The sequence below is a fragment of the Puma concolor genome, chromosome A3 (genome assembly GCF_028749965.1).
Source record: "Puma concolor isolate L17-30 chromosome A3, mPumCon1.1.hap2, whole genome shotgun sequence".
In the NCBI taxonomy this organism is placed as follows: domain Eukaryota; kingdom Metazoa; phylum Chordata; class Mammalia; order Carnivora; family Felidae; genus Puma; species Puma concolor.
Window position 1 is genome coordinate 31,006,333 of NC_141669.1, and position 25,970 is coordinate 31,032,302.

The window sequence follows — 25,970 nt, forward strand, 5'->3', positions numbered from 1 at the left end:
AGTTTGCCATAGTGTGTTAAAGTAAGAGATGCACAGAAATGAATTTTGAGAAGCTGGCATCGATTGACCTAAAAAGTTCTGAGGGGCCCCTGGGTGGCTCCGTGGGTTGAGCGTCTGACTTCAGCTCAGGTCATGATCTCATGGTTTGTGAGTTCGAGCCCCCCGTGAGACCTGCTGCTGTCAGCCTGTCAGTGCAGAGCCTGCCTTGGATCCTCTGTCCTACTCTGCTCCTCCCCGACTTACACTGTCCCCAAAATATTTAAAAAAATTCTGATCTCGCTCATTTCTCCTAAAATTGAGGGGTGCTGTTACTGGAATCTCAAAGCTTTGGGAAATAATCAAAATTGCAGAGTGGATGGAAATCACCTCATACCTTATTTTAAAGGCTCATATATACTTCAGAGAAGCAATTTTTCTGGTCCTGGACTTAAGGAAAATATTATTATTCTCTTATGTTTTTATTTATTACTATAAACAAGCAACTTCATTTTAACATTTACTCTTTATTGTGTTGCATGAAGTACCTATGTAATGCAAGTATGTACTGTACTAAAATACCTATATTTCCAAATAACATTATATGGTGTAGCCCACAGTCTCTGCAGAAGCATCTTGAGTAACCTGTGCCTTTATACTTTACAATCCATTGTTGGTTGCTGTGAAAAGTATGATTAACAGATGAAGAAAAAGAGATAAAGCTAAATATGAATACACTTTTCCAAACATATACATACGCAGCTTACAATGGGACCCCAAATGGAAACAAGTCAAATGACAACATTTGATGTGATATCTATAAAATGTAGACTCTGCAATAAAAAGCCAAAGGCACATAAAAATATATTTTAACTTTAAAAATAACTTAGTTACAGTAATACTTTGCTTGTGTCTTACCAACATGTAGCGGACAGTCAAAATTTCGCGATATAGATATAATATATAGGGATATATAAGAGCTACAAGAAAATCCCCCAAACCCATAAAGTTGTTCAAATGTGAAAACAGAGAATAGTTTTAACACTGAAGAATTTGCTATGGCGAGCCCAAATGATGTAATATAGAAAAGAGTCTAGAAAAAAGGCTTAGGTGTTAAATAAACTTTGACTTCTTCTTGCCCAGGAAACGCTAGAGTACTGTGAAGTTCTTTAATGTGACTTGTGCAGCCCTTCGAGCTAGTGCCAATCTTGGCCGGGCCAGATTTCTTAATGTGTCTGGAAGCAAAAAAACGTGAGCTGAACGTCAGCAATACCCACCGAAAAAAAATGGGTTCTGACTGACTCACTTCCTTTTCGCCAGCACAGTTTTTGTTGTTATTGTTTTGTTTTTGCAAACAGGGCATAACAGGTACAAAAAATACTTTGTAGGAACATTATTTTAGAAAACCTATCACACAGTGGCAAACATAGCCAGTGAAGCTCTTCTCTCCGACTGTGGTTGGTTTAGTTCTTATTTTTTGATGATACCTTTTACCCCCGAGGACAAGAGCTGGTGGTGTCTGTTACTTATTTTTATCCATGACATTCAGCACCTCATCCAAAAACGAGGGCCCCAGATCGAGCTGCAGGGAGAGGAGGGACCCCGTGAGATCGGAGAGGGACTCCTCTGATTTAGTCTTGTCTTTGACGAGCTCGCACGGGGCAGGCTGGTCATACATGTCCTCGGCCGGCCAGTCGGGGTACTGTTCGGAGAGGCTGGAGGAGTGGCTGTCCCTGCCCTGGCTGGACTGCGACGCGGACCCACTGGAGCCCCACGACACGTCTCCCTGGTGGCCTGTCCCGTTCTCCAACAGACTGCTCTTCTCCGGGGCCTTCTCCTCCACGACGGGCTCACAGCTAAGCCGGGGCAGCTTGGCCGGCCCGAAGGACTCCTGCTTGGAATTAAACGTCACCGGTGACAGTAAGGGCAGCATGAGCGCCTGGGAGCCTCCGATGGTCGGGAGGGAGATGGCGTTTTTGAGCACCGGGGAGGGCGTTTCTGTGAACATGGAGTCGGACGTGCTGTTGGCCCGGAAGAACTCGCCATGCCCGGGCAGCTGGCCCATGCGGGCCTTCTCCTGGTTTCCAGGCAAAAGCTCGTAGTTCCCCTGGAGGAAAGAAATATCTCCAAAGACGTCGTGCTGGCCCTCTTTGCCAATGTGAATGGTGTGGCGAAAGTCTCCCAGAGGAGGACTAATCATGTCGGGGGACAGGATGTCCCTCAGTTTAAATTTCTTTCCTTTCTTGTTATTGGCAGCTTTCAGGTAAATTGGGGTCTTGGCGGGCATTTTGGAGTTGGAGAAGGTCTACTTTGCAAAAGGGAAAAGGGCCACTTTCTTCGCTGATGTTAAGCTCCGAATATCCTTTCTGATAGGATCTGTCACATCATTTTTCTCAAGGAGCTTCTAGAAGTGGCTCTGAAATGAGACTGGGTTGAAAGGCCTTCCTGAAGTCACAGCCAAGTGGGGCGTCCTGGAGAGCCAGTTACATCATCCAACCCATCCCACAGCGGGGAAAAACCTGGAAAGGAAACCAAAGCAGGTTATAGTCAGCTGACCCTTTAGGGTTCACTGGGCCTGCCTCTTTCTCAAGAGCCTGTGAATAAAGGCAGGACCAGTTCCCATCTAAAGCCAAACTCTATTTTTTCCCTCCATCAAGTAGGATAAGAACTTTAATCTTAGGGTCTTTGACTAAGGGTCTACTAATCTTGGTCTTATTTCTGGGGGGAAAAAAAAGAGGAAAGAAAGAGATGAAAAAAACTCATACCTATGACATCAGTACTTTCTAAACATGGTCATGGACACAATTTTCTGCACATGCCTAAGATTTTTAGATTTTTCTCTATTATAAGAATTGCTGTCAGCACATGACCAGAGTGATTTCAGCTCCTTAGATACAAAGTAGATTTGCTTTAAAATGTTTTCCCTTTTGTTTGATAATATTTTGTTGCTGAGTTCTGTATCTAAATAAAACTCATGCAATGCAGCAAATAGTCCTATAAGGAAAGGGGTTGGAAATACCATTTACTAAGTGACAGCGGCTATTATGTGCCAGTGGCCAACAAAATCTTAGCAAAATCCAGTCACACAAATGAGAAAATAGGGATTCAGGAGTCACAAAATAAATCACCCTTTGTCAAGAACATACAGTCAGCTCATGACAGAGCCGAAGCTGGGATCGAGGTGTGGCACAGAAAACTGGGCTGTCGAGGCTTTCAGGTCTTGGAGACATTCTGAGATAGAAGGAAAAGAACAAAACTGATTCTTTTCAAACAAAAAACAGTGTGATCATCTACAACTGGCTGGGTCTTAGAAATACTTTTGGAACACTTCCTGATAAAGTTTGTGTCCTCTCCCTGTGGTAGGTGGCACCCCAAGGTAACCCCCATGATGTGCCTCCTGGTACTAACACCTGTGTGGGCACAACCTGGGACTTGCTTCTAAACTACAGAATGTGGCAAAGGTGATGGGATGTCACCCCGTGGTTAGGTTACATGGTAAAAGAGTCCACCTTAGCAGACTGGAGAAAGGTGCCTTTCACTGGCTTTGAAAAAGTAAGCCACTGTGCTGAGGGAGGGCCCGTGGAGATGAATTCTGCCAACAACCTGAGGGAACCGGAAGTAGATCCCCCCCACCCCGGTTGAGCCTCTGATGAGAGCAAAGCCCCCTGGCATCTGTCTCCCAGCCTGATGAGACCCTGGAGCTAAGCCCTGCCTGGGCTCCCAACTGACAGAAACTGTGGGACAATAACTTAGGTGGTGTTGTAAGCCACTAAGTTTCTGGTAGTGTGTTACCAGCATAGAAAATGCACACACCCTCCCTGCACACGAAACTTAACACAATGAGAAGTGCTAAGCCAGGAGGTGTGGGGCTCTGGGTTCTCATCTTACAGATGAGAAACTCTTCATCTCTTAAAAATAAATCCTCTGACTCTTCGGTCCCATCAGCTGACATGAAGAAGTTAAAAACCTTTCCCACTGCGGGAATTCCTGAAATGCTCTGCTGAGACCTCTCCCATCGGGCTCTCCTCCCCACTGGCAGAGGAGCAAATAAATAAATAAATATCCAAGAGCTGAGTTGGATGGTGGCTTGAAGAGAGCCAGCCACATTTGCTTTGTAGCAGCTGGAGGCTGTACGCATAAAAATTTTGAGTTCATTTCCCCGTGGCAGGTGGAAAGAACCGTGCTCTGGCACCCAGTGGCAAGGCACCAACAGGCTCCATTTGGGAAGTGGCTTGCACCCAGACTGGACAAGGCAGGGACCGATGATAAGCTGGAGAGGCCCACCCCGCCCTGGCTTCGTGCGTGGGAAGGTGGTCCACGCAGCACAAGAGGGTTTGCACCTCAAGTGAGCCGACCTTGAAGCTGCCACCTAGGACCTCACACTCAGCATCTCTCCCTTTCGTCCCAAGTAAGGACCTGGTTCAAACCTCCCCAAAGTGCTGCTGCTGTGGCCACACAGAGGCACCCCCTGGTTCTGCTTCCCACTTGAGGTTAGGATCGCATGGAAACACTGTTACTAATGGAGATGCGCCTAAGAAGCCAGGCTGGTGGGTCCGGATGTTCTCTCGGCTTTGACGCTAATTTGGGTCTGGGGGCAGTAGCAAATGTCACAACTCCAAAGCCTTGGATCCCAATGGCAGGACTCCCTCCCTCCGTAAGTGCACGACAGCCTGGGGCCCCTGCCACTCAGGGGTAGCTGGCGTTGCCTTCCTGCACCTCTGGGCACAGCGTGGCAGATGGTGGCCTGCAGGAGCCGCCAGGGCACCGGGCCCCCAGGAGGTGGGAGGCAGCCCCGAGGGACAGCTGCCCACCGGAGTGGTGTCCACGGCACACACGGCCAGGAGCACAGCTGCCAGGGAAAGATACAGCATGTCCACCGCCAACTCAGGGGCAAGTGAGGGCTGCCCGTGGTCAGCTGGTGGAGCCAGGCTTACGCGAGGCCAGAAACAGGGGCAGGGCACTTCAAATCAGGCAGAAAAGGAAAAATGCCACGAGGATGCAGCCAGAGAACAGTTCCCTGCCCTGCTGACCGGATCACTCACAATCGCCCTTCACTTGAACAGCGCCTGGCTGCGCTGGGGAGAGAAGGGAGAGGAAACATTTGCACCCGGAAGGCTCAGGGGAAGAACGCTCTGCCCTCAGTCCCTGCAGGCCACGGCCACAGCCACGGCCACAGGCACTGCAGGCCCTTCGCCATAGGCCAGCTCAGACTGGTAGAAGCTGGGTTTTACATCAGAGTCACAGACACAAAGGTGGGAAGGAAGGGACAAAAAATAGAAAAAAAGGAAGAAAAGGCTTGGTGAGTGAAGGTTAGATAAGCTGCAGGCAGTGAGCCTGGAGCGGAAGAGAAGATACATTTTTCTTTCTATAAATATTTACATAGTGTTTATTGTGTGACAGGGATGTAGGCTTCTAGAGCTTTGCAAACAATTTGTATTGAATTTCTACTATGTACCAGTGCTCTGAGCTCCCATACATTGGAAGTTTGTTTTTTTTTTTTTTTAAGGAATTTTGGACAAAAATGTCTTTTTAACTTTAGGTGAGCTGCTATTTGCAATGTAATGTTGGAGAAACAGAGCTCTAATCCCATCCCTTTATCTTATCTTTCTTTTTCAGCTCAGGGGCAACCATGCTTGATCTAATAATGAGGATTTCTTACACTGGCTGCTTCCTCCCCTCCTTTTTGGATATCCTGGGCTCCCTGGCTTATCAGCCAACATACATCAATGTCCCTTTCCCTTCCTGGCCTGACTATTCTTTCCGCACCTTCTCTGTCATTGCTAATGCAGAAATCTAATGGGCACAGTTTCTTAGCTGTTAACAAAAGAGCTGGTCCCGGGGAGGGTATGTGCATGCTCCCGGGAACCATCAACACTAAATATTACTGAGAGCATCTCTATGTTCTGGGCACTGTGCCAACCTTGGATATGTACCAGCTCACCCACAAGAACCATCAGGCTGCTACTGTTAATATCCCCATTTTATAAATGATGCACTGAGGTCCAGACAATGAGTCTTGAGTCCCCTCTGCCAAGGCTATGTGGCTATGAAGGCACTAAGCCAAGTCGCCAGGCTCCAGAGTTTAAGGTCCTGTCTCTTAATAATCACACTCGCTGGAAATTCAGTCAGCTCCCAAATTATGAAGGAGGTGCATCCCAAAGCCTCTTTAAGATACAAATATGTGATAACACACTGGGCTGATAAGGGTGGGGTCATATACCGATGGTGAAAGCACGAAACAGATCCCACCTCATTGGAAGCTGGTTGCCTTTGACACCAGAATTCCACTTACAGAGATTTACCCACCTTGCACACAGGGGAAATAATACATGTACAAGATTATCAAATCCAGGAGGATACAACAGTCTGGAGTTGGAAACAACCTAATTGTCCACCGATAAAGGACCGGTTAAATAAATTAAGGTATCATCAATTACAAATGAATATCATACAGGTCTTACGAAGGATTCAACAGTTCTTCGCTGATACAGAAAGAGCTCAAAGATACCTATCTTTACAGGGAAAAAAAGACAGGTGCAGAAGTATATTGATACACTTGCATTGGCTTGTGTGTCTGTAAAATATCTCTGGGAGCACACACAAGAAACTAATCATGGTGACTGCCCATAGGGAGGGATGGACAGGATAGGGCAAGGGTGGGAGAGAAACTTCTCACAGTATATCCTTGTATGATTTTGGGTTTTCGAACCACCTGAATGAATTAGCCATTAGCTATTTAAAAAAAAAAAAAAGAAAAGAAAGGGCTGCTTAAGCTTCAGGCTGCACCTCAGAGCGAATTTTATACAAAGGTCCTGAAAAGTCTACTCAACCTGTTACTGGATCATAATGTAAACATGTCTGTGGTGGTTGTGTTCAAAAGCCAAAATGTAGGGTGGTGGCCTGTGGGTATATGAAGACCTCAGAAGAGGGCTGACCTTGTCTCACCGGAGCATGGCCAAGGGACAGATCGCCTCTTCCTGCAGGGACTCACGGAAGAGGCAGCACGGGTGTTACTTTGCAGAATGGAAAAGATCTCCTAAGAGAAGGGTTTTTAGTCACAAAGACATGAGAAAAGGCAAGAGGCATAAGTGTCCACGTGGAGGGAAGCACAGACAAGAGGAGGCACTGGGGCTTGGGCGTGCAGCTCCTGTTCAGGTGGTGGCTAGTGACACGGGCCATGCTCTAGAACGGGATGGTCCCTAACACTCAACACGAAATCCTGTCCCTGGCTCACTGCTTGCAGAAAAGGAGACCTGGGCTCCAAGAGGCTGCTGGCAGCTGACAGATGAGGCAGGAGGCAGAGGGAGGATGAATCCCAGTGGGAGAGCCTGAATCAGGCAACACCCAAGAGGCTTTGCCCTCTGCCCAGAAGGAAGTGGGATTACTTGCCGTAGGATGGAGTGGGGAGAGGATATGAGCTACACAACCAGAATCGGTGAGCAGCCCTCTGGGTGTTCGACAGGTCAAATGAAGAGAATTGTTAGCCTTTTACTATCAGTCAAGACTCTACCATCCATCATAAACACTTAGTACTGAACCACCCAAAGGATGCTGCCCGCCCACACTCGGGGGCTCTCCTGGCCTTCCTGCTTTCTTGTGTTGCCATGATTCCTCTGTTCTATCTTCCTCAAATCCAAAGACAGAAAGTCAGAGAGTAAGAAGGCAGGAAGACAAGAAAAAGAGAGGAAGACAGACAGAAATCTTCCCATGTATAGGCCTTTTCTCAGAAGCCCTCCTCTTGACCCTGAAATCTGAACTCTCCATGAGGGCTAATCCTTTTCTCTCTCTTCTTGGATCACTGTTTGCTGCTCTTTCCCCCCTTCGATGACACTGGAGAGCATATTTATCTGGGAAATTAGATCCCTTAGAAAACAAAGGTCCCAGTCCTGGGGCACTGAGGAGAGGTTAGATTTGCCAACAAAGGGGGTCAACATCCCAGTCAGCTGCTTGTCACCCTCTATCAAGGTGAGAGAGAATGTCTGGCAGATGCGGGGACATGGGTCCGGCTGCAAATGCACAGGCCCCCACTTACAGGAATCTGGGAGAAGCTCAAGCGTTCCAGGACACAGAAGGACTCAAGGGGAAGTTAAAGTCATGGTTTTGATAAGAATGGCAGAGTATCGGGGCCATCCTTCCTGCACCAAGCTGGCCAATTCCATTTTCTGGTGACTGAATGAAGCATGAGTGACAGTGTTAATAAGAGAAATCATCACTGCTACGATAATAATTCAATGAAGAAAAAACTAAAGCAGCCCTTTGATTCATTTCCTTACCATCCTTTTGGTAAACAGAATGATGCCAAAAAGACCGAAGCAGGGCAGTGGCCAACAGGGCGGGGAACAGGGGGTTCTTAAGAAGTGACACACAAAAAAATCAGTTCTTGAATCACTTAAGAGCTGACAGGACTGGCAATTCATCCGAAAAGAACAAAGAGGTTTAGATTCTTTAAATTCCATTTATTTTAAGAAAGGAATGTTTGGTTGGTCTACTAATTATTTTTAGAGTAATTCTTAGTGGAGAAAGAGAGCAAACACGTGCTTGCATCCTGCAAAATAGGTTGCGACGTTAATTTAAAACACACATGTATAAAGACAGGGGCAGGTGGGGGGTGGGGACATCATCCTGAGGGACCTCCAGGCTTTTCCTTTCTTCTACTTTCGGGAAGTGAGCATGTACCGGACTTCCCCTTTCTTGCTTGGTTGTCACATCCTCCAAGGACATCCTACCTTCTCATCACTTTTCACTTTGCCTCCCTTTTTCCTAACATCCAGACACAGCACTGCCGCACCACCTGGGCCCCAAGCAAAAATGTGACATGTTCCTCCTTCAAATCTGAACCATCAGTCCCAGGGAAGGAGGATGTTGACTCAGTCAAGAACCTCTCCACCCCCCCAACCATCTTCGGGGTATTTCTCTCCACAGCGATAAGCCCTGAAAAACTGTATTTGATCCTGGACTCCACACTTTGGAAGGGATAAAGGCTACCTGGAACATGTTCCTACATGTTCTGAGGAGTCCCAACTGGGAGACAAAGAACTTGGTCGTGACATGTGAGAAGCTGAAGGAGGGGAGCAACTGAAAGAAAACTCAGAGCTAGGGAAAACAAATCTTTAGGAATCTCAAGGAGTCATTTAAACTTTAATAGAAAAGGGATTAACTGATTCTCTGAGGCCCTAGAGAAGCTGAGAAGCAGCTACAGGGACACTGGCTTCTCCAAGGGAGACCCTGGGTGTCTCAAAGATGGAAAGGGTGGCTGTGGGATGGGGACGGTGATCAAGGTCTGAGGCTGTCACAGGGAGCAGCCCTGGTCCCAAGCCTCCTCAGTGGTGCATGATGTGTGTTTTGTCTCTGCTCCTTCTGAGTCTCCTACTGGGGAGTATGATCGCTGCCAATTTCCCCATGGCCTCCTGTCACATTCGCCTATGAAAACGCTCACAGACCTTACCTAGAAGACTTTCCATTTGAAGATGGTTGTGTTTTTACTCAAGTTCCAAAGAATTTGAAATTCACAGGAAAAAAAAATCATAGTATTTGAAATTCCACACTGAACTTCAATCAAAATCCGAGAGGGAAAAAAAATGTAACCAGAGAACACCCGATAAACAGCATCCTGAAGAGATGCTTTTCATATTTTTGGTCTATTTACTCTACCCCGAAAAAGATAAGATGCCTTTTCTATTTTTAGATTCTTACCCTCTCCTACATCATCCAAACCGAGGACATAGCTATATGTGACAAGACAGCGAAACTCCATTCGCTCAGCCCCCAGCTGCCTAGCTTTCATGCACATGAACTTACAGCCAGACTGAACAGACTGCATTTTATGGACCCACTCAGAAAGGGTGATACATCTCACCTTCACTTACCTATAAATGGACTTCTCCGTTTATGATTCAGCTACAGCTTGTATTTATTTTTCTTTTACGACCTGCTTTGTAGCAACCCACAAATACCATATGGGGGACTCACTGCTCATTTGTGTACACACCTCACATTTATGGGCTCTAATTGTACCAGTTGAAAGATTTTTTAGAAGCAAAACTGGAAGACAGCACATCCACCTCAAGAGTCTGCACTTTTGAAGGCACACCTATTCTCCCTGTTAAAATCAGTTACTGGGGAGGACTCAATAGGGACATCGATCCCCAGCAGCTGTAGCAAGGCAGGAAGAGGACGAGGACAGGTTCTCTTGAAATGCCGACTCATTTATCATGACTAGTTTTTTTTTTTTTTTTTTTAATTTTTTTATGTTTATTTTTGAGAGGCAGAGAGAGAGCGTGAGTGGGGGAGGGGCAGAGAGAGAGGGAGACACAGAATCCGAAGCAGGCTCCAGACTGAGCCATCAGCACAAAGCCCCATGCGGGGCTCGAACTCATGACCTGTGAGATCATGACCTGAGCCGAAGTCGGACGCCCAACCGCCTGAGCCACCCAGGCGCCCCTATCATGACTAGTTTTACATGGGGCACAGACTCAGGGCTAGTCAGGAGGACCAAGGCAGGCACTCTAGAGTTTGGTGGATATGTGAACTGCTTGCATGCTTCCATAACTAATGGATCCCACCTGATCTGCAAAGTTGCGGGGACAGTATCAATACAGAAAGAGAACTTGACCCCAAAGGTTAGGCCCCTTGAATGCTCTATTTCCCTAATGGGGTGAAAAGACAGATAGGGGGCCTTCCATGTTATTCTCCCAACCTGCTGGGGTCCTCGATAACCATTCATTCTCACTGGATGGGCTGAATCATGGCATCTCCAATCATACCAGCACTGGGTATATGTGGAAGCTGGCAGTGGCCATCCCATTCTCCACCCACTTCCAAGACAGGCTCTCCCGTGTCATTTGTACGTAAATATCTGTACACAAATATTTATCCAGTGAATGAATGAATGTCCCCTCAGACTGGGCCGAGAGCTCTTCTATGGACACGCACTGGGTCCTGTTTGCCTCCCACTACACGTGGCACACAGTGAACATCAAGTTAAGAAGTGTTTAAATCCATAACCCCTGCTACACCTTCCATCATGAGAGAGGAACTGGTTTGCTCCCAGGTTCCACCCCCCAGTCCAAGTCTGCAGGGGCTCCTCAAGGAAGCGGCAAGTTTGAAATGCCTGCTTCTCTAAGGAATTCACACTTATATTAATGGCAAACATCTGAGTGTTTGCTGCGGGCCAGGTAGGTGTTAGAAAACACCTCTCAGGAAGCGATCTTAGATTAAGCCCAACTCTTAGGTCAACCAGCCAAAACATGGAGGAGCTAGGATTTCTGCCACGGCTTGACTTCACAGTCTGGGCTCTTTAATTGCTGCTGGTTGGCTAACGTGAGGACTTGCATGTAAGTGAGTTCAGAATGGAATGTCCTCTGCAGGCTACCTGCCTTGAGTTGTGACAGCACGAAGAAGTGATACACTGTGGTCTCAACATCAATGAGAGGCAGAGATCATAACTTAACCTTGCTGGGAAGCAAGAATCAATAAAATGGTCCTAGACAACAACCAAAAGAATTTTCTCAAAGAGGATCTCAAAAGGAATTTGACTTTATGCGAAAGAAAAGCCTAAAGATGAAAATTTTGCCATAAGAAAGCCCCCAAGTCTCAAGGAGAAAAACAAACATCCTGTTCTTAGAAAAGAGTGTTCACTGTTGTTAATTGTTTCCCAGAGGAAGCACGTGCATGGGGCCATTGACAACAACCACACAGCTTTCACCGGGGACAATGGCTCCCTTCCCTCACTAGTGACACTTCACTTCCCCCCTAACTTTCTGAAACGAAGAACCCTGTGTTCCTTACATGGACTGTCCTCCCACCTGCTTACCATCGACCCTTACTCATAACATCCTCCAAGACCTGCTTTAGTCACTTCCTTCCCAGAGAAATTCTCCAACTCACCTCACATAATCCAGGCTCAGTACTGCATTGGCAGAGGCTTTCTTAGCACTCCTGAAGAGCCTGCATTTGTTATTTTTCTGTTTTGTGATGTTATGCCTGATATCTCCAGATAGGTGGTAAGCTCCATAAAAATAAGGTGGGCAAAGGTGCTATGAGTAAGAGCTATTATTGATAAATTATAGTCAGTGGGCCAGATCCAGACCTTGGCCTGTTTGTGTAAATAAAGTTTTATTAGAACACATCTATGCCCATTCACTTATATGTTGTCTACAACTCAGTAGTTCTTAACTGAGGGTGACTTCACACCCCCACATTTGGCAATGCCTGTAGATGTTTTTGATTCTCAGGACTGGGGATGGTGGTGTCACTGGCATTTAGTGAGAGGGGCCATGGATGATGCTGAGCATTCTGCAATGCACAGGATAGCCCCCCACAACAATGAATTATCTGGCTCCAATTCTCAGTAGTGTTGGCATTGGGAAACCCTGGGAGAGATGCTTTCACATGACAAGGTCAGAGTTGAGTAGTTGTAACAGACTATGTGGGCCTCTCGGTCTAAAATACTAACTGACCCTTTACAGAAAAAGTTTGAGCCCCTGCCTTAGATATGGCATTTCCACAGGGTTGGATGGTTATTGTCCCTCCCCCAACCTTTCACAATCCCCCTGCAATCACACCCCCACACGTGGCCTCAACTGTCTCCTCTAGTGACAAGAGAAGTGAAAAAATCAAAAGGAAGCTACTAGAAACCTTTTGACATTGCCATAACAATCAAGCCCATGATGAGTGGCTTCTTCTTGGACAAGACAGTGACAAGTTTGTGTCGTTTGGCTTGCATGGGAGCTGGGTGTGGGCCCGAGGTACTCACTTTGCACTCTAGTATCAGTATACAGCGGATTGGAAATTAAAACAAATAACACACTAAAAAAACACTGCTCCTTCACAGACAGCATTGGTCTTTTCTCCCCCAGTCTTTGAGACTTCACTTGGCTTCCCCCAGGGACTTCCTGTTCAACTCGCCCCACACAAACGTGCCATCTTTCTTTCCCCCTTCCCTGACCTAGCACAGGCCTTCTGTACTTTCCTCTCTCGGTAAATGGCAGGGAGTCCCCCACAAAGTCTCCCTGCCTCATTCTCCGTAACAAGGCCCAGAGCTGTCTCCTCTCATCAATGCCACTGCCTCAGCCTTTTTTTTTTTTTTTTAATCCCTCAAGATCTCTCTCCTGCACAAGCGCATTTGCCCCCCATTGGTCTCCCTGCCTCCAACCTCATCTTGAGTGAGCCGGCGACAATGCCCGAGTAACCTGGTCACTCTCGGTCTTCGATAGCACGCCCACCCTTGTAACCTGGACACAGAATAAGCCATTTGGGTCCTGCCTACCCCTGTGGCTAATAGTTCCCACCAGCTCCCCCAAAGCCTCTTAAACTGAGCCTCGTCTGTTCCTTGTTTATTTTTTTCTCTAAATGTTTATTTTGAGAGAGCAAGAGGGCACGAGCAGGGGAGGGGCAGAGAGACAGGGAGACAGAGAATCCCAAGCAGGCTCTGTGCTGTCAGCGCAGAGCCTGACATGGGGCTTGAACTCACCAACTGTAGGATCATGACCTGAGCTGAAATCAAGAGTCAGATGCTTAACCAACTGAGCCACCCAGGTGCCCCTATTGTACCTTGTTTATACTTCAAAGCCACCAATTATCACACTATGCTGCCGTCACTGCTTGTGTCTCCCACTAGGTTGCCTTCTTTTGGGGAGAGACAACTATATTTAATTCACAGCTGGCACTGAATAAATGTTTGTTGAATGAAGGGACAAATGAGAAAGTCTGAAAGAGACTGCCTTGTCTTGCTTCCCCTTCAACCCTGCCCTCCTTGTTGAAAATCCAAGATAGAGTCCTTAGAGTCTTTCTATGACTCCTACAGGAAAAAATAAATGAAATCTTTTAACAAAGGAGCTGTGGCCTCTTGTGGCAAAAGCTTTCTTTCATTTTTCCATCTGTAAGGCATTTTAACCTTTCTCTATCCATGCTGGGTAAGAATTTTACAGCCTATCAATGCAAGCCACAGTAATTCTATAGGCTCTTACAGATCTTTGGGATTAAGGCAGAGAATATTTGTTATCGTGCTATTTGAAAGGGAAAGGATGTCAATCCTTGACTGCAATGTGCAAATAGCATCTCAGAGAGACAGGCAAGACTCAAGAATAAATTGACAATACATTCCCCTGAATGCAGACCCACTAGTTATATTTAAGTCAATCTTAAACAATGAGGCCCTGGGAGAAACAATGAGCTCGCTCTCCTGACCTTTCCTTTCAAAAGGAAGTGAGTTAAGGGGGAAATTTGGATTATTTGGCCCAAGAGGTACAAAGAAACCTCAAGAAACTATAATGGACATTCTACAGAAAAGGGTTGTTTTGAATATCAATGTGGGACTAGCACAGAGCAGGTACTTAAGAAAAACGCGTATCAAATGAATGAACACTTTGGCAAACAAAACAATAGAGCCCTCACTGAGGTTCTAGGCCTTAGGGGAGAAGCTAAAACTTTGAACCAGGCTTGCAGGCTCCTTGGAGAACTCCAGACACACACATATGTGCCAGTTACCTTCCATGTAAATGGAGATAATTACCCCCAACCCGCTTCTCTTAAAGGTGATTATAAGAGCTGAGTGCTATGCAAACGCAAAGTATCATCTTGACACCAAATGAAAAACCAGAACGTCTGCTGAAACTCAACATGAAGGAGGGGAACCACTCTAACTGCCAAAATAACCACTTTCATTTTCTCCTTAAATGCTGTCTGTAGTTGTCATCAAAAAAATGGTTCGTGTCCACCCTGTGAACAGTCTCCACAAGTGGAAGGAATTGCCACCTCCAGCTGACTCAGGATAATTCCTTCCTCTGGCACGGGGCTAGCTTCTCCTACAAATGTACAGGCCCCCTTTCTCTCCAGGTGCAATTCTCCCAGGCTTGAGGACAAATGAGACTTCCATGAGCTGGGAAAATTATCGTCAACCGTTATTGGTCAGATGAAGAAAAATTTCAGGGCCTCTAGTTATTTTCTTTAAGTATTTGGCGAGCTGTCAGGTGAGAGGGCATCTGTAGAGTCCCAAGGAAAGAAGGAGGCATGTGATTAGAGTTCATGGTGAGGCCAGGTGGGGCTGGGTCTGAGGAAGAAGTCTAGAACAACTTGAATTAATCAGTCCAAAGAAGAGGAGAGGCTTTCCTGCTGAGTCTGATGCTGTCGGGATTCCAGCAGGGAAGGGAGGGAGTTAGGGTAGATCTCCTCTAGGCGACGCTAACTTAAAGTAGCAGTCTGTGGCAGGTGCCCGTGAGCTGCACAGAGATGATATCACCACAGAGTTGTTAAGATTTATCCTCGGTATTACAGACAAAGCATTTTACGATAGAGATTCCTCACACTGCGTTCCCTGGAACTCCCAGAGTTCAAGGGAGGCACCTGCGGGTCACTGGCGAAGGGAAGGGAGACAGAAAAGTAGGGCCAACATCCCTACCCATTTCCTTCCTCCTCTTCCAAAATCTGTTATTTAATATACTGGGTTTACATTAAGATTTTCTTTCTTTGCTTTAGCTAGAAAAAAAAAAGAAAAAGTCCGAAAGTGGACTCATGCTTTCTGTCACCCAACTCTTAGGGCCTTGGTTTTATCCTGTCAGAATGAGAGCAGGGCCGAAATTAAGGACCCTTCCATCTGTGAAATGTTAGGGTCTGTGATTCTACATCTGCAGAAACATCTAGTTTCCAGGGAATTTTTAAGGGGAAAAAAATGACACTTTTTAATGAAGTTAATAGAATCAAAATACTTGGGGCGCCTGGGTGGCTCAGTCGGTTAAGCGTCCGACTTCAGCTCAGGTCACGATATCGCGGTCCGCGAGTTTGAGCCCCGCGTTGGGCTCTGGGCTAATGGCTCAGAGCCTGGAGCCTGCTTCCGATTCTGTGTCTCCCTCTCTTTCTGCCCCTCCCCCGTTCATGCTCTGTCTCTGTCTCAAAAATAAATAAATGTTAAAAAAAATTTAAAAAAACAAAAAAACAAAATACTTGTTACCAGCCTATTAAATGTTCATCATCTTTTCCCATCCTTCCCGGTACCAAATTGAGGGTACAAAGCAGGCCCGTAATTTTCTCTGGGTGCCTCACTTTGCTCCTCTGCGGAGTGGAGATAGGAATAGTGTTTCTTAGGAGGAGACAACACACGTGTAACGTGCTTGACCGAGTTCTGTTAGGCAATGAGCTGACAAATCAGTAGAAGAGGCAATTGTTATTAAATATTCCAAGAAACTAGAGCTGGATAAGGAACAAGACAGAAGCCAATGATCAATACGTCCACCAGGATCAGGAAGTCCACGGTTCACACGGTCACGGCCGGAGAGATGCAGGCAAGCAGGAGGAAGCACAATGACCCTTACTCTGCCCAGTACCAGGCTGACACGGGCACTGCCCGGGTGGCACTGAGCCCCCGCAGTGGCACCCGGGCAGGAGGAAGCTTCAGAACAGGCTGCAACTCCCCAGAGGAGACTCAGAGGAGGTTCTGGTGGTGGCTTCCTTCTCAGAGAAACCTGGGTGATCACGACCGTCAGAATTGAAGGATGATGGCGCCTCCCTTTGAATGTGAAGGTTCTGTAGCCCGGGAAGGAGTAACTTTACTACCGCAGGATTCGATTTTTTTTTTTTTTTTATGTTTATTTATTTTTGAGAAGGAGAGAAAGAGAACAAGCGTGCACAAGTGGGGAGGGGCAGAGAGAGAGAATCTGAAGCAGGCTGAGCCAGCCAGGCACCCCTACTACCGAAGGATTTGAATAAGCTGTTAAGTGCAAATGATTTCTGGCTTGACAACACTGGGAGAAGACTGTGCCACAGGCAGAACCATAGAACAGGCTAGGACTAGACCGTCTGCTTTCCCATCAGGTCCTGTTTGTAAAAGAGACGAAAGCTGACATAAGCTAGGTTCAGTCCCTACTTTCAAGGAGCCGGCAGTCTAACTAGGTAGCCGCAAGGGTCAAAAGATGATCATTCAAACAGTAAGTGTTACAACACCAAGTACAAGACACTGTGGAAATGCCTCGGGTACAAGCGAGGGAAGAGTGATAGAATGACAGCAGTCTACAGGCAGAAGAGAGCCTGGAAAACGTCTGCTTCTTCTGTGCCCCCATCCCTCCCCTTCCACTGCTTCACAGACGAGGGGGCAGAGTCTACCCAGAGAAGCGCAGGGATTTGCCTTGTGACACAGCTGGCCAGCCAAGGGCTTACAGCCTCGTCTCCAGCTGTGTTAAAATCAATGTTATATGTCTGAACTGACCCTTGGCAAAATAAATAAATAAATAAATAAATAAATAAATAAATAAATAAATAAAGTAAAAAAAAGAAACAAAAGGAAAAGAAATCAAATGCATTCTGAAATGGCAAAGCCACATTAAACCAAAAATGCCTTGTTGAGGAAATGGGTGTGGCCTATAATGCATTGGAACAGAACAGGTCTTTTTCAACTAAACACACAGTGATTTATCATTGGCAATGATGTGTCCACAGATATGACCTTCAAGTTGTCACCAGAACATGACAGATTCCCAAATGTGGAAGCTGTCTAAATAGAGGCCTGACTTTGAAGTTCTCTGCCTTCCATGGTGGCTCAGACTGCTTTGCTACAGAGCTGCACTGGTCTGTTTTTCAACCCAGGGTTTTCACATTATCAGTAGTAAGACTGGTAGGCTGATAGGTCTCACTGATTCCAGCTCACTGGGTTCTATGGCTAGAGGTTATCTGAAACCACCTAGCACCAAGCGCCTCATCTATGAGACAGAGACCCTGAAGTCAGTTTACGCCTGGGTCAGAGCCAAGACCAGAATCTGTTTTCTCGACTCCAGCACCTCTGTGACTGTTTCCATTAGTTTTGTATTAATTTTATCAAACAGCAGAATGACAGGTGTGCTCACATCTCCCGGTGCGTTCCTGTGGCTCTAATCCTTTGACTCTCTAAAATGTCCTTGGGATCCTTCAGCTCTGTAGGGCAGACTGCAGTGGATGGCTTCAGCCTCTGGCTTGCTGCTTCCCAGAGTGGGTTGCCTGCCAGACCACTCCTGCCGGTTGCTCTGTGGGCTAATGATTTGAGACTCTGGACACTGTCTCCCCGTGGAGACTCTACGAACACAGTGACATATTAAATGCTCTGAGAAGTCCTGCAGAAAGGGACCTTAGTCAAACCAGTTTCCCAAAGAATCCTTTTCTGATGCCATTCATATCTCAGGGTGCAAGTTAGGTGGTGTTATGCTAGCTAACTGCAGATGTGTTATCACTGCAACATGGCTTAACAAAGAATCAAAGGCTAGAAGACGAATAGTGACTTTTTCAAACATGCAAACAAAAGCCAAACCCCTGAAAATCAGGTTCTTTCAATTTCATATTTGAGATTCAAGGCTTCTACTATTCATTCATGACTTTAGCCAGCAATAAGGATTAATCAAATACTACTAATTTGGAATTTACCAGATTTCAAATGCCTCAGTTCGCCTGGCTATTCAGAAACAGTAAACTTTTAAAATATCAGTATCATGATTCATATTTTAAAACTATGGGTTTTCATTTTAAAAATGAAACAAGAGGTACTGTCGAACTCGGCCCCTCATCATGAGACACTGGTGAACTTGGCACTGAGGAAATATATCAAGGCCAAGCAAGGCTTTTTTTTTTTTTTTTTTTTTTTTTTTTTAGGAAAGAAAAATACCCTACTATCGCTACATAACTATTTGGCTACTTATATTATTTTGGTTTGTGGGGTGCTGTTTTGTTTTGTAACCATTAAAGGGTGGGGGCAGGAGAAGGGAAGATTCCAAATGGAAGCCAACAGCTTGAAGGCTATTGCTCTTGGTTTTGAGGCAAAGTAAGTTACTTTGGGCCATGCTTTCCAGAACCCCTACTTCGGTCTGGGTCCCCTCCTAATCACAATCCCACAAGTCCAAGGCAGTAGAGGCCAGGCAGGCTGATCCAGGGTACCTCTCTTAAGTTTCAAAGGCTTCCTTACTCTGTCTGTCCCACCAGAAGCTTATCTGGCAGGGTCCGGGGCAGGTGCAGAACTATAAGGAGGCCCGCCTTCCACCAAGGACAGAACCTTCCTGCCCAGTTTATTGGTGGCTCCTGCCTCTTGCTTAGCTCCTCCTGAAGCAGTGTCATTATGAAATAGGTATTAAATGTCCATTGGGTGCCAGGGACTGAAGGGCCAGTCACCGTTGGGTGCGGACACTGGCCTGAAGGACGGGACCATCCAGACTGCTTATGGAACACTGCAGCCCCTGGTTCTCCTGAACATCAACGCAGGGTTGTGGTCCTCTCTAAGCTCCACTCCATCCTTGGTCCCAGAAGTTCCTGGCACCTAGATGTTGCAGGGCCTTTTTTTCTTTCCTCCTTCCTGAGTCCTACATTTTCACATAGCAATAGCAAATCTCTTCGTTTATGGTATAAATTAAATGCTCACGTTAACTCTAGCGGTTTGATTCTGGATCCCCCGCAGGAGAAGACTATGGCCATACCTGTGAGATTACACTATCTTCAAAAATGAAATAATTCACCCGGTATCCCCAAAGGCTGGCAATTACTACCATTTTCCTTTGAATATAGAGTTCTATGAAATGAATTCTCTGCTGGAGGCCAAAACCCCTCAGAAGAGTCAGATTTAATAGCCTTACTGCCACTCCTCCCAGGTGGTGGGGGTGTGGTATTTAGTACAAGGTCAAATAGACTTGAATCCAGACCTGATTCAGCTACTTAGCTGTGTGGCCTTGGCCAGGTTACTAAACCTTTCTGAAGCCGTGTTCTCATCTTGAAACAATACTCTCTATGTTAAAGAGTAGTTATGAATATTAAATAAGAGAGTATTTATTAAGCACCTGGGAAAAAAATAAAAGCAACAAGGAAGCATCAACCTTTTATTGTACTTACTCTGGATCAGGCACTGTTCTGAGTGAATTACTGTTTTTTTCTTTTTTAAATTCATTTCATCCTCTGAGTAATATTATTATCCCCATTGTATAACTGGTAAGCTGAAGCACACAGGCTAAGTAATTTGCCCAATTACACAAGTATTAAGAGCCAGAGCTAGGCTATGAGCTCAGGCAGCCTGACTCAGAGAGGTTTCTTAACCTCAGGGTTTCCCCCCCATCTCCTTGCCCTTAAGAGGTGCTGACATGCAAGCAAGATTAGCCACTCCTACATGCACATACTGGGTTGTTAAACTGTATATGCATATTTAGGTATGTTCCTTTTGGTGTAATTTTGGGCACGTATAGAACAGGTCTGTCCCCAGCTTCCACACCCATAAAATGGGGATATTAACAGTTCCTCCTTCATAGAATGATTACTAGAAATAAATGAGTTAACCAGGGTGAAGGGCTGAGAAGACTGCTTGGCATTTCAGACAGGCTCCATGTAGGAAGTGCCTTTATCATCCAAAGTCCTGAACAGCATGATGTTTTAGCAGAATTCTTGGGCTCCAGCACTTGGTAAAGGAGATTTTGTAGCTGGCTCAATCTACTAGTTTCAAATGACTATCCTTGTTCTCTGGCAAACATACTGTATTTAAAAATAGATTGAGGTTCTTATTCAATGAATAGTCGGGTCTACAGGAGTCTGGTTAGAAACAAATTAGGCCAGGCCTAAACGAAATTAGACTGCAAATAAGAATTTTAATAATTAAAAAGAAAACATCAAAACAGTCTTTCTGGAGGGTTTCTTCAGGTTAGGTATTGCACTTCACCCACTGGATACATGCAATGGCTACTGGGCACAGAGCTTGTGAAAAATTTATAGGCTGGTAAGAATCTGTGGGTGATATAGGTTAAAACTACCTTATCCCCATTGCTGTTGAATACCATGAACGTCAGAAGAGAAAAACGGCAGGTTTTGTGAACATGTTGGACATAAAAAACAAAACACCACATTAAAGGAAAAGCTGGAGAGAGACAAACCAGCTCATGTGAGCCCATGGCTTTGTATTTATTCCTCTTGCACATTTAAATTTACAATTAAAAAAAAGTGCAACTCTCCTTACTTTAGCGGTCTTTACATGTTACATTCAGACAGAGAACAGAATTTCACTGCTCAGATTTGGAAGGAAGGGGGGGGCGCTCATCTTATTTCATGTCTGTAGCTGCTGTCACACAGCACCACGTTCCAATCATGGAATTCATAATGTAAATCTCTTGCAGATGATACCACTGGAAAACAGAAACTGCCATGGATCCAGAAACGCTTCCAAATTTCTGTAAAGTTCTTATCTTCGGGCCCAGAGGCTGGTATTCAGCGTTGTATTCAGTGAGTATGATTGGGAAATCTACATTCTTTGGGAGACTTAATGAAGAACTTTCAACCATCCCTTGACTATCCAAATAGTCGGTTATTTATGCCAGGTGTGACCATGCGAGGCACTTCAAACCTGCCCCGACGTATCTCTTGAGTGTTTAAATCTATTCTGAAAAGGGTTTGTGGCACACACATACTGTCTAGCTTATTTAACTGCCCAGAAGGGCTCGTGCAAATTACAGGTGGTATCAGAGAGAAGACCTCTAGAACTGTCCAGAAAAGAAGAGACGTTGCATTTCTTGATTTTCAGATACAAAAACGATCTTTTCTAAGTTAGAATGTTATAGGAGCCTTTTAGATAGCCTTAGGGATACCCCATCATCAGACTTCATGGTAAGCCTTTTGTCTCCTTGTGATCTTAAGGGGAAGTCTGCAAGACTGGCTTTGCTATTCAAACACGGACATCTGCTGCACTCCAAATTTCTTGTTCTGTTTAAAAAGCAGCACCCCTAAGAAACTCTGGAATATTGTGAGGCCTAAAAGTTGGGGGTGGGGAGGAAATCTTTGTCTCCCTAACACATTCATCAATTCCCTCCCCCTTCCAAGCACCTCCCTCTCCAGAACCCCCTACACCCTCAGCACACATAAGCAGCGACTCCCCCAAATACATCAGGGCTGCAAAGATTCATGTTGCAGTACTCTCCTGACATTCCTATTCCCGCCCTCATTTTAATTCACTCACTTTTTTTTTTTTTTTTTTTTTTTTTAAACAAAATGTAATTACTTGACTGTCAGCCTGGGCTGCGCTCTGGGGCTTTTACTCTTTTCAACACAGCTGCGCTCCGGGCTTTGATGCTGCTGTCCACGCAGCTTGTCCCAGCCACAGCTTGGCTCTCGGCAATTCAACATTCAAGTGCATATTTATTTTTAAACTGACCTCTCCTAGACTGTACAGTATAAAGGAGGTCCTGCCAAAAAATATGCTACTTTCTATTTATAAGATGAAACACATGCCTCTCGAAGTCGAGAGGGGGATGGAGTACAATAATTCATAACAAAAAAATTACTGGCCAGATCCATTCGTCCTCACGTGTCTGATACTTGTCTGTGTCAAGACAGTTCCAAGGTGGAAAAAAAATCTTGAAAACGCTTCAGCCATTCAGAACCACCGTCAAATAATGATAATAATAATAATAATAATAATAATAACAATAATTAAACTGCCAGATCTGCAGGTTGGAGCTCCAGCCACAATGCCCCCTGTCAAGTGAGAGGGTACCCGGCGGATAGTGCCATCGAAGATCTGCACGGGGCACCCATGTGCGGCCCTGGTGCCATTCCACGATGGGAGGGGGGCGGTAGCCATGTGCAGCTTGTTCTGAGATGGAAAAATGTAATACGCGCCCAGAATGGCTGTCAAAATAGCTCGGAGGGTGCAGTGCAGCCGTGCAGCCCCACCCTGAAAAGTGGTGGGCACAAATGGTGGAGCTCTGCGTCTCGATCGTGCCACCCGAACCCCTCCCCGTCTGCTTTACGTCCCCTTTGGTCCCTTGGACCCCAGCTGGTAAGGCGATGCTCTCCGTATCCCCGCTCCCTGTGCGTTTCCAAGCCTAGCACCCGGCGCACGCCGGAAGCGGCCACGACCGCGGGTCCCACAGACTCACAGGCAGAGAGGAAGGAGCCCTGGGCAGGCAGCAACTCACCGGCAACCCAGACGATCCCAGCCGCTGCCCCTGGGCGGGACGCCCCGCACAGACGCCTCCCGAGGGCACACGCAGTCCCAGCCCGTTACCCGCAGATCCAGCCGAGGCGGCCCGCGAGGCACCTCACAGCACTATCCACTCCGAGTGGGCGTAAAGGCGCCGGAGGCCGCGGGTCTCCAGGCTCGGCCCCCGCTCCCGCCCCGCCCCGCCGCTGCGCTCCCGACAGACTCCGGCCTCAGCGGTGTAGGAAGATGCGAGCCGGACTAAGCCCGCGGCTGCCGGACGCAGAGCCTGAACCTGTGAAGGGCGGGGCCGCGCGGGGCGGGGCCGGCGGCGCAGGGGGCGGGCCGGGGCGGGGCGGAGGGTGCGCGCGGCCCCGAAAGACCCACGCCGCCGCTGTACCTGCGCCGGGGCCCGGAGGAGCGGGAGGGAGTCAGCAGCGGCAGCGCCTGCGGGCCCCGGGAGTACAATGGGCGCCCATTGTTACCACCCGGGCGCCACCCTTAGGGATGCGGCGTCCCTACGAGGAGCTGCGTAGGGCTCCCTCGGCACAAAGAGAGGTCGCGGGAAGCTAGCGCGAGCTCCCTCAAAGAGGGACTCTCCGCCCCCCCCCCCCGGGTGCTAGCGCCTGGGTGCCCGAGGACAAAGGGACTCCGCCCGCACCCTGGACACCTGCACTAAACCTCTTGCGCCCACCTCTCCTCGTCCCAACAAGCCGATCTAGCCCGGCGAAGCTAGGGTGTAGCGGGCGGGTGACTCTCGGGAAAGCGGGGCCACCTGACCGCGCCGACCCTCCCCGGCCGCGGGTCCCCCAGCCACTCGTAGCCCTGGCTCGGGGGAAAGGTCTTGTTTTGTCAGTTTCCAGCTCGCTCCCTTTGGAGCTGCTGCCAAAACCCGGAGAGTGGATTTGGCGCACTGGAGACGCTCGGGGCTGCGGGCTGAGCAAGTGGGCACGCGAACAGCCGACGCTGCAGGTTTTTCCAGTCCAGGGGGAGGTGTTTCCTCTCCCGCGGGGTCCCTAAAGAGACTTGCCTGAGGCTGGAACAGGCGGGTGGCGGCTGCCCCCGACGCGCGACGAGGCGCAAGTGGCGCAGCTGCCGGCCCGGGAGCCTAAAATTCCGCCCTTGGAGGCACCTGCGCCCGCCGGTCATTCCGGCGACCGCCGCGGCACGCCCCGCCCCTCCGCCCGGAGGCCCAGTTTGGACCGGGTTAATTAATTTTCTTAATCCGTCTCCGTCTCTTCCTTCTTGAGTCCTCCGCCTGGGTTAATGAGTAGGCGACAGGAAAGGGCGGCGTTTTCCGGCTGTGAGGTCCCAGCCCGCACGGTCGGCCTGAGGAGGCGGCTGGAACCCGGGGCAGGGGGGGCGTATCGGGCGCTCCGGGCCTGGCCAGGGCCCTGGGACGCTCAGGTTGGACGGAAATCCTGGCACCAAGCAGATACCCTGCAGAGGACCTTGACTTTCCAGAGCGCTGTCAGCTTCAGGTCCTCACGGCGAAGCCCCCCGGGTCTGAAACCTTAGAGGATGCACTTTAAGCCGGCGTGGTAAACCAGGGCTGACGTTAAGGTGAAGTGAAAAGGAAACGGACGCAACTGCTCTGGAAAGCAAAGGTCTTGGGTGGAGTGGTAAAACCCTCAAAGAAAATAATAGTTGACAGGTCAAATGGCCGTGAGGCTGGAAGTCAAATACAAAGCTCAGCTGAAGTGATGTTAGAAATCTGACCAGCAAAACAGTCCAGGGAGATAAGGGACCCTGCGTTGTTTCTTTTCTTCAAATGACAACTCCTCCAAAGTTTCCTTTGGCAGATACCTGGATTTTACTCCAGATTCCTAAGACTTTTACTCGGGGTTCATATTTCAAAATATATGTTCCATTTGGCACTAATGTATATATTTTATGTATGGATTTATTGAAAAATGTTAAATGTTACTGGCCTACTCAGATAAAGGGATTTTTACAAATATTTATGCATAGCTTTCATTGCATGTGGTATTTTTATAAGTACAAATAATATGTGTATATATTTATTAAATACCACATGAAAAATTTCTTTTGCACACACGAAGACATTCTTCACACATGTCTTACGTGTAAAAAAGTTTTTTTTTTTCATTTGCTCTATAGTTAGCTGCTGTTAAAAACACTTTGTCCACATGACTAAGTAAATAACCTCTTTTACAGCTTGTGCAAATGGAGGGTGGCAGGTTGTTTCGGGTAGCTATTTTATCCCAAAAACCCATTTTTGTTTTCCTACACCATTCCTCACCTTCTAGAAATGTTCCCTTTCTGCCCTTTGTGAGACTTCCCTTCTGGGCTCTAAACAGTTTATCCAGAACCTGCCCCTTCAAGAGCCAGTGGTGCTGATTTGATTTATCCTGGTCTCTTTGATGCTCCACATTATTTATCTGTACTGGCCATCTTCTTGATACTGAAGGTCCTCAGGGAGAATGCCCTTGTGTGTGTGTGTGTGTGTGTGTGTGTGTATACATGTATATGTATATGTACATGTATATGTGTATATATGTATACATATATATGAATTATCCTTCCAAGTGAGAACATTTCATGTTCTAACTCTGAAGGCTCTGAGGTTTGTTGGATCTTTATTTCATTTATGGGGGAAGAAAAGGTTTGTCCGAGGAAGATTTTAGGGGTTCTGGGATTCTGCTCTGTATTACGGAAAAGTTGAGCCTTGAAAACCTGGTGGTAACCTTGGAAGCCTAAGCGACACGAAGGAAGTGGACATAGAGAAGATATTCTTTCGGGTTCAATGAACACACTAATGTCTGTAGAGCAAGCATCTGGCCGGCCTGACAGTGCATATTTTTCTATGAGCCCCAACTGTAGGAAAAGAGCCAAGAAGTGTCAGCAGCACCCTTGCTGTCCAGAAACCTGCAGTGTACTTAAGGGGCAGAGCAACATGCCAGTGTGTGCACGCCAGCGCTGGCGGGGACTATTCTAGCATCGTGCCGCCAAGCGTGGCCGTGGGACCAGCAGCACCAAGCCTCACCCCAGGGCTACTGAACTGTCATCTTCATTTCAATGCAATGTAGATGCTTCGTGTGCACATACAATGTTGGAGAAGCACTGGGTCAAGGGCAGT

At 47.1% G+C, this 25,970-nt stretch overlaps 1 protein-coding gene across 2 annotated transcripts; it reads right to left on the minus strand.

Moving 5' to 3' along the window:
• Positions 1 to 483: 483 nt before the first annotated feature.
• Positions 484 to 23,750, minus strand: CDC42EP3 (CDC42 effector protein 3). 2 transcript variants are annotated; one of them, XM_086700380.1, is made up of 2 exons: positions 23,565 to 23,750; positions 484 to 2,495 (listed from the first exon to the last, which is right to left on the minus strand). In XM_086700380.1, the coding sequence occupies exon 2, from the start codon at positions 2,261 to 2,263 to the stop codon at positions 1,499 to 1,501; it is 765 nt and encodes a 254-aa protein (XP_086556506.1). In that variant the 5' UTR covers positions 2,264 to 2,495; positions 23,565 to 23,750; the 3' UTR covers positions 484 to 1,498. The 2 variants fall into 2 exon arrangements, with proteins under 2 accessions (XP_086556506.1, XP_086556505.1); XM_086700379.1 differs by lacking the exon at positions 23,565 to 23,750 and adding an exon at positions 22,869 to 23,167.
• Positions 23,751 to 25,970: the final 2,220 nt, after the last annotated feature.

Coding starts and splice junctions, on each gene's coding strand:
- CDC42EP3 (XM_086700380.1), bottom strand. CDS start 2,263: ATGCCCGCCAAGACCCCAATTTACCTGAAAGCTGCCAATAACAAGAAA.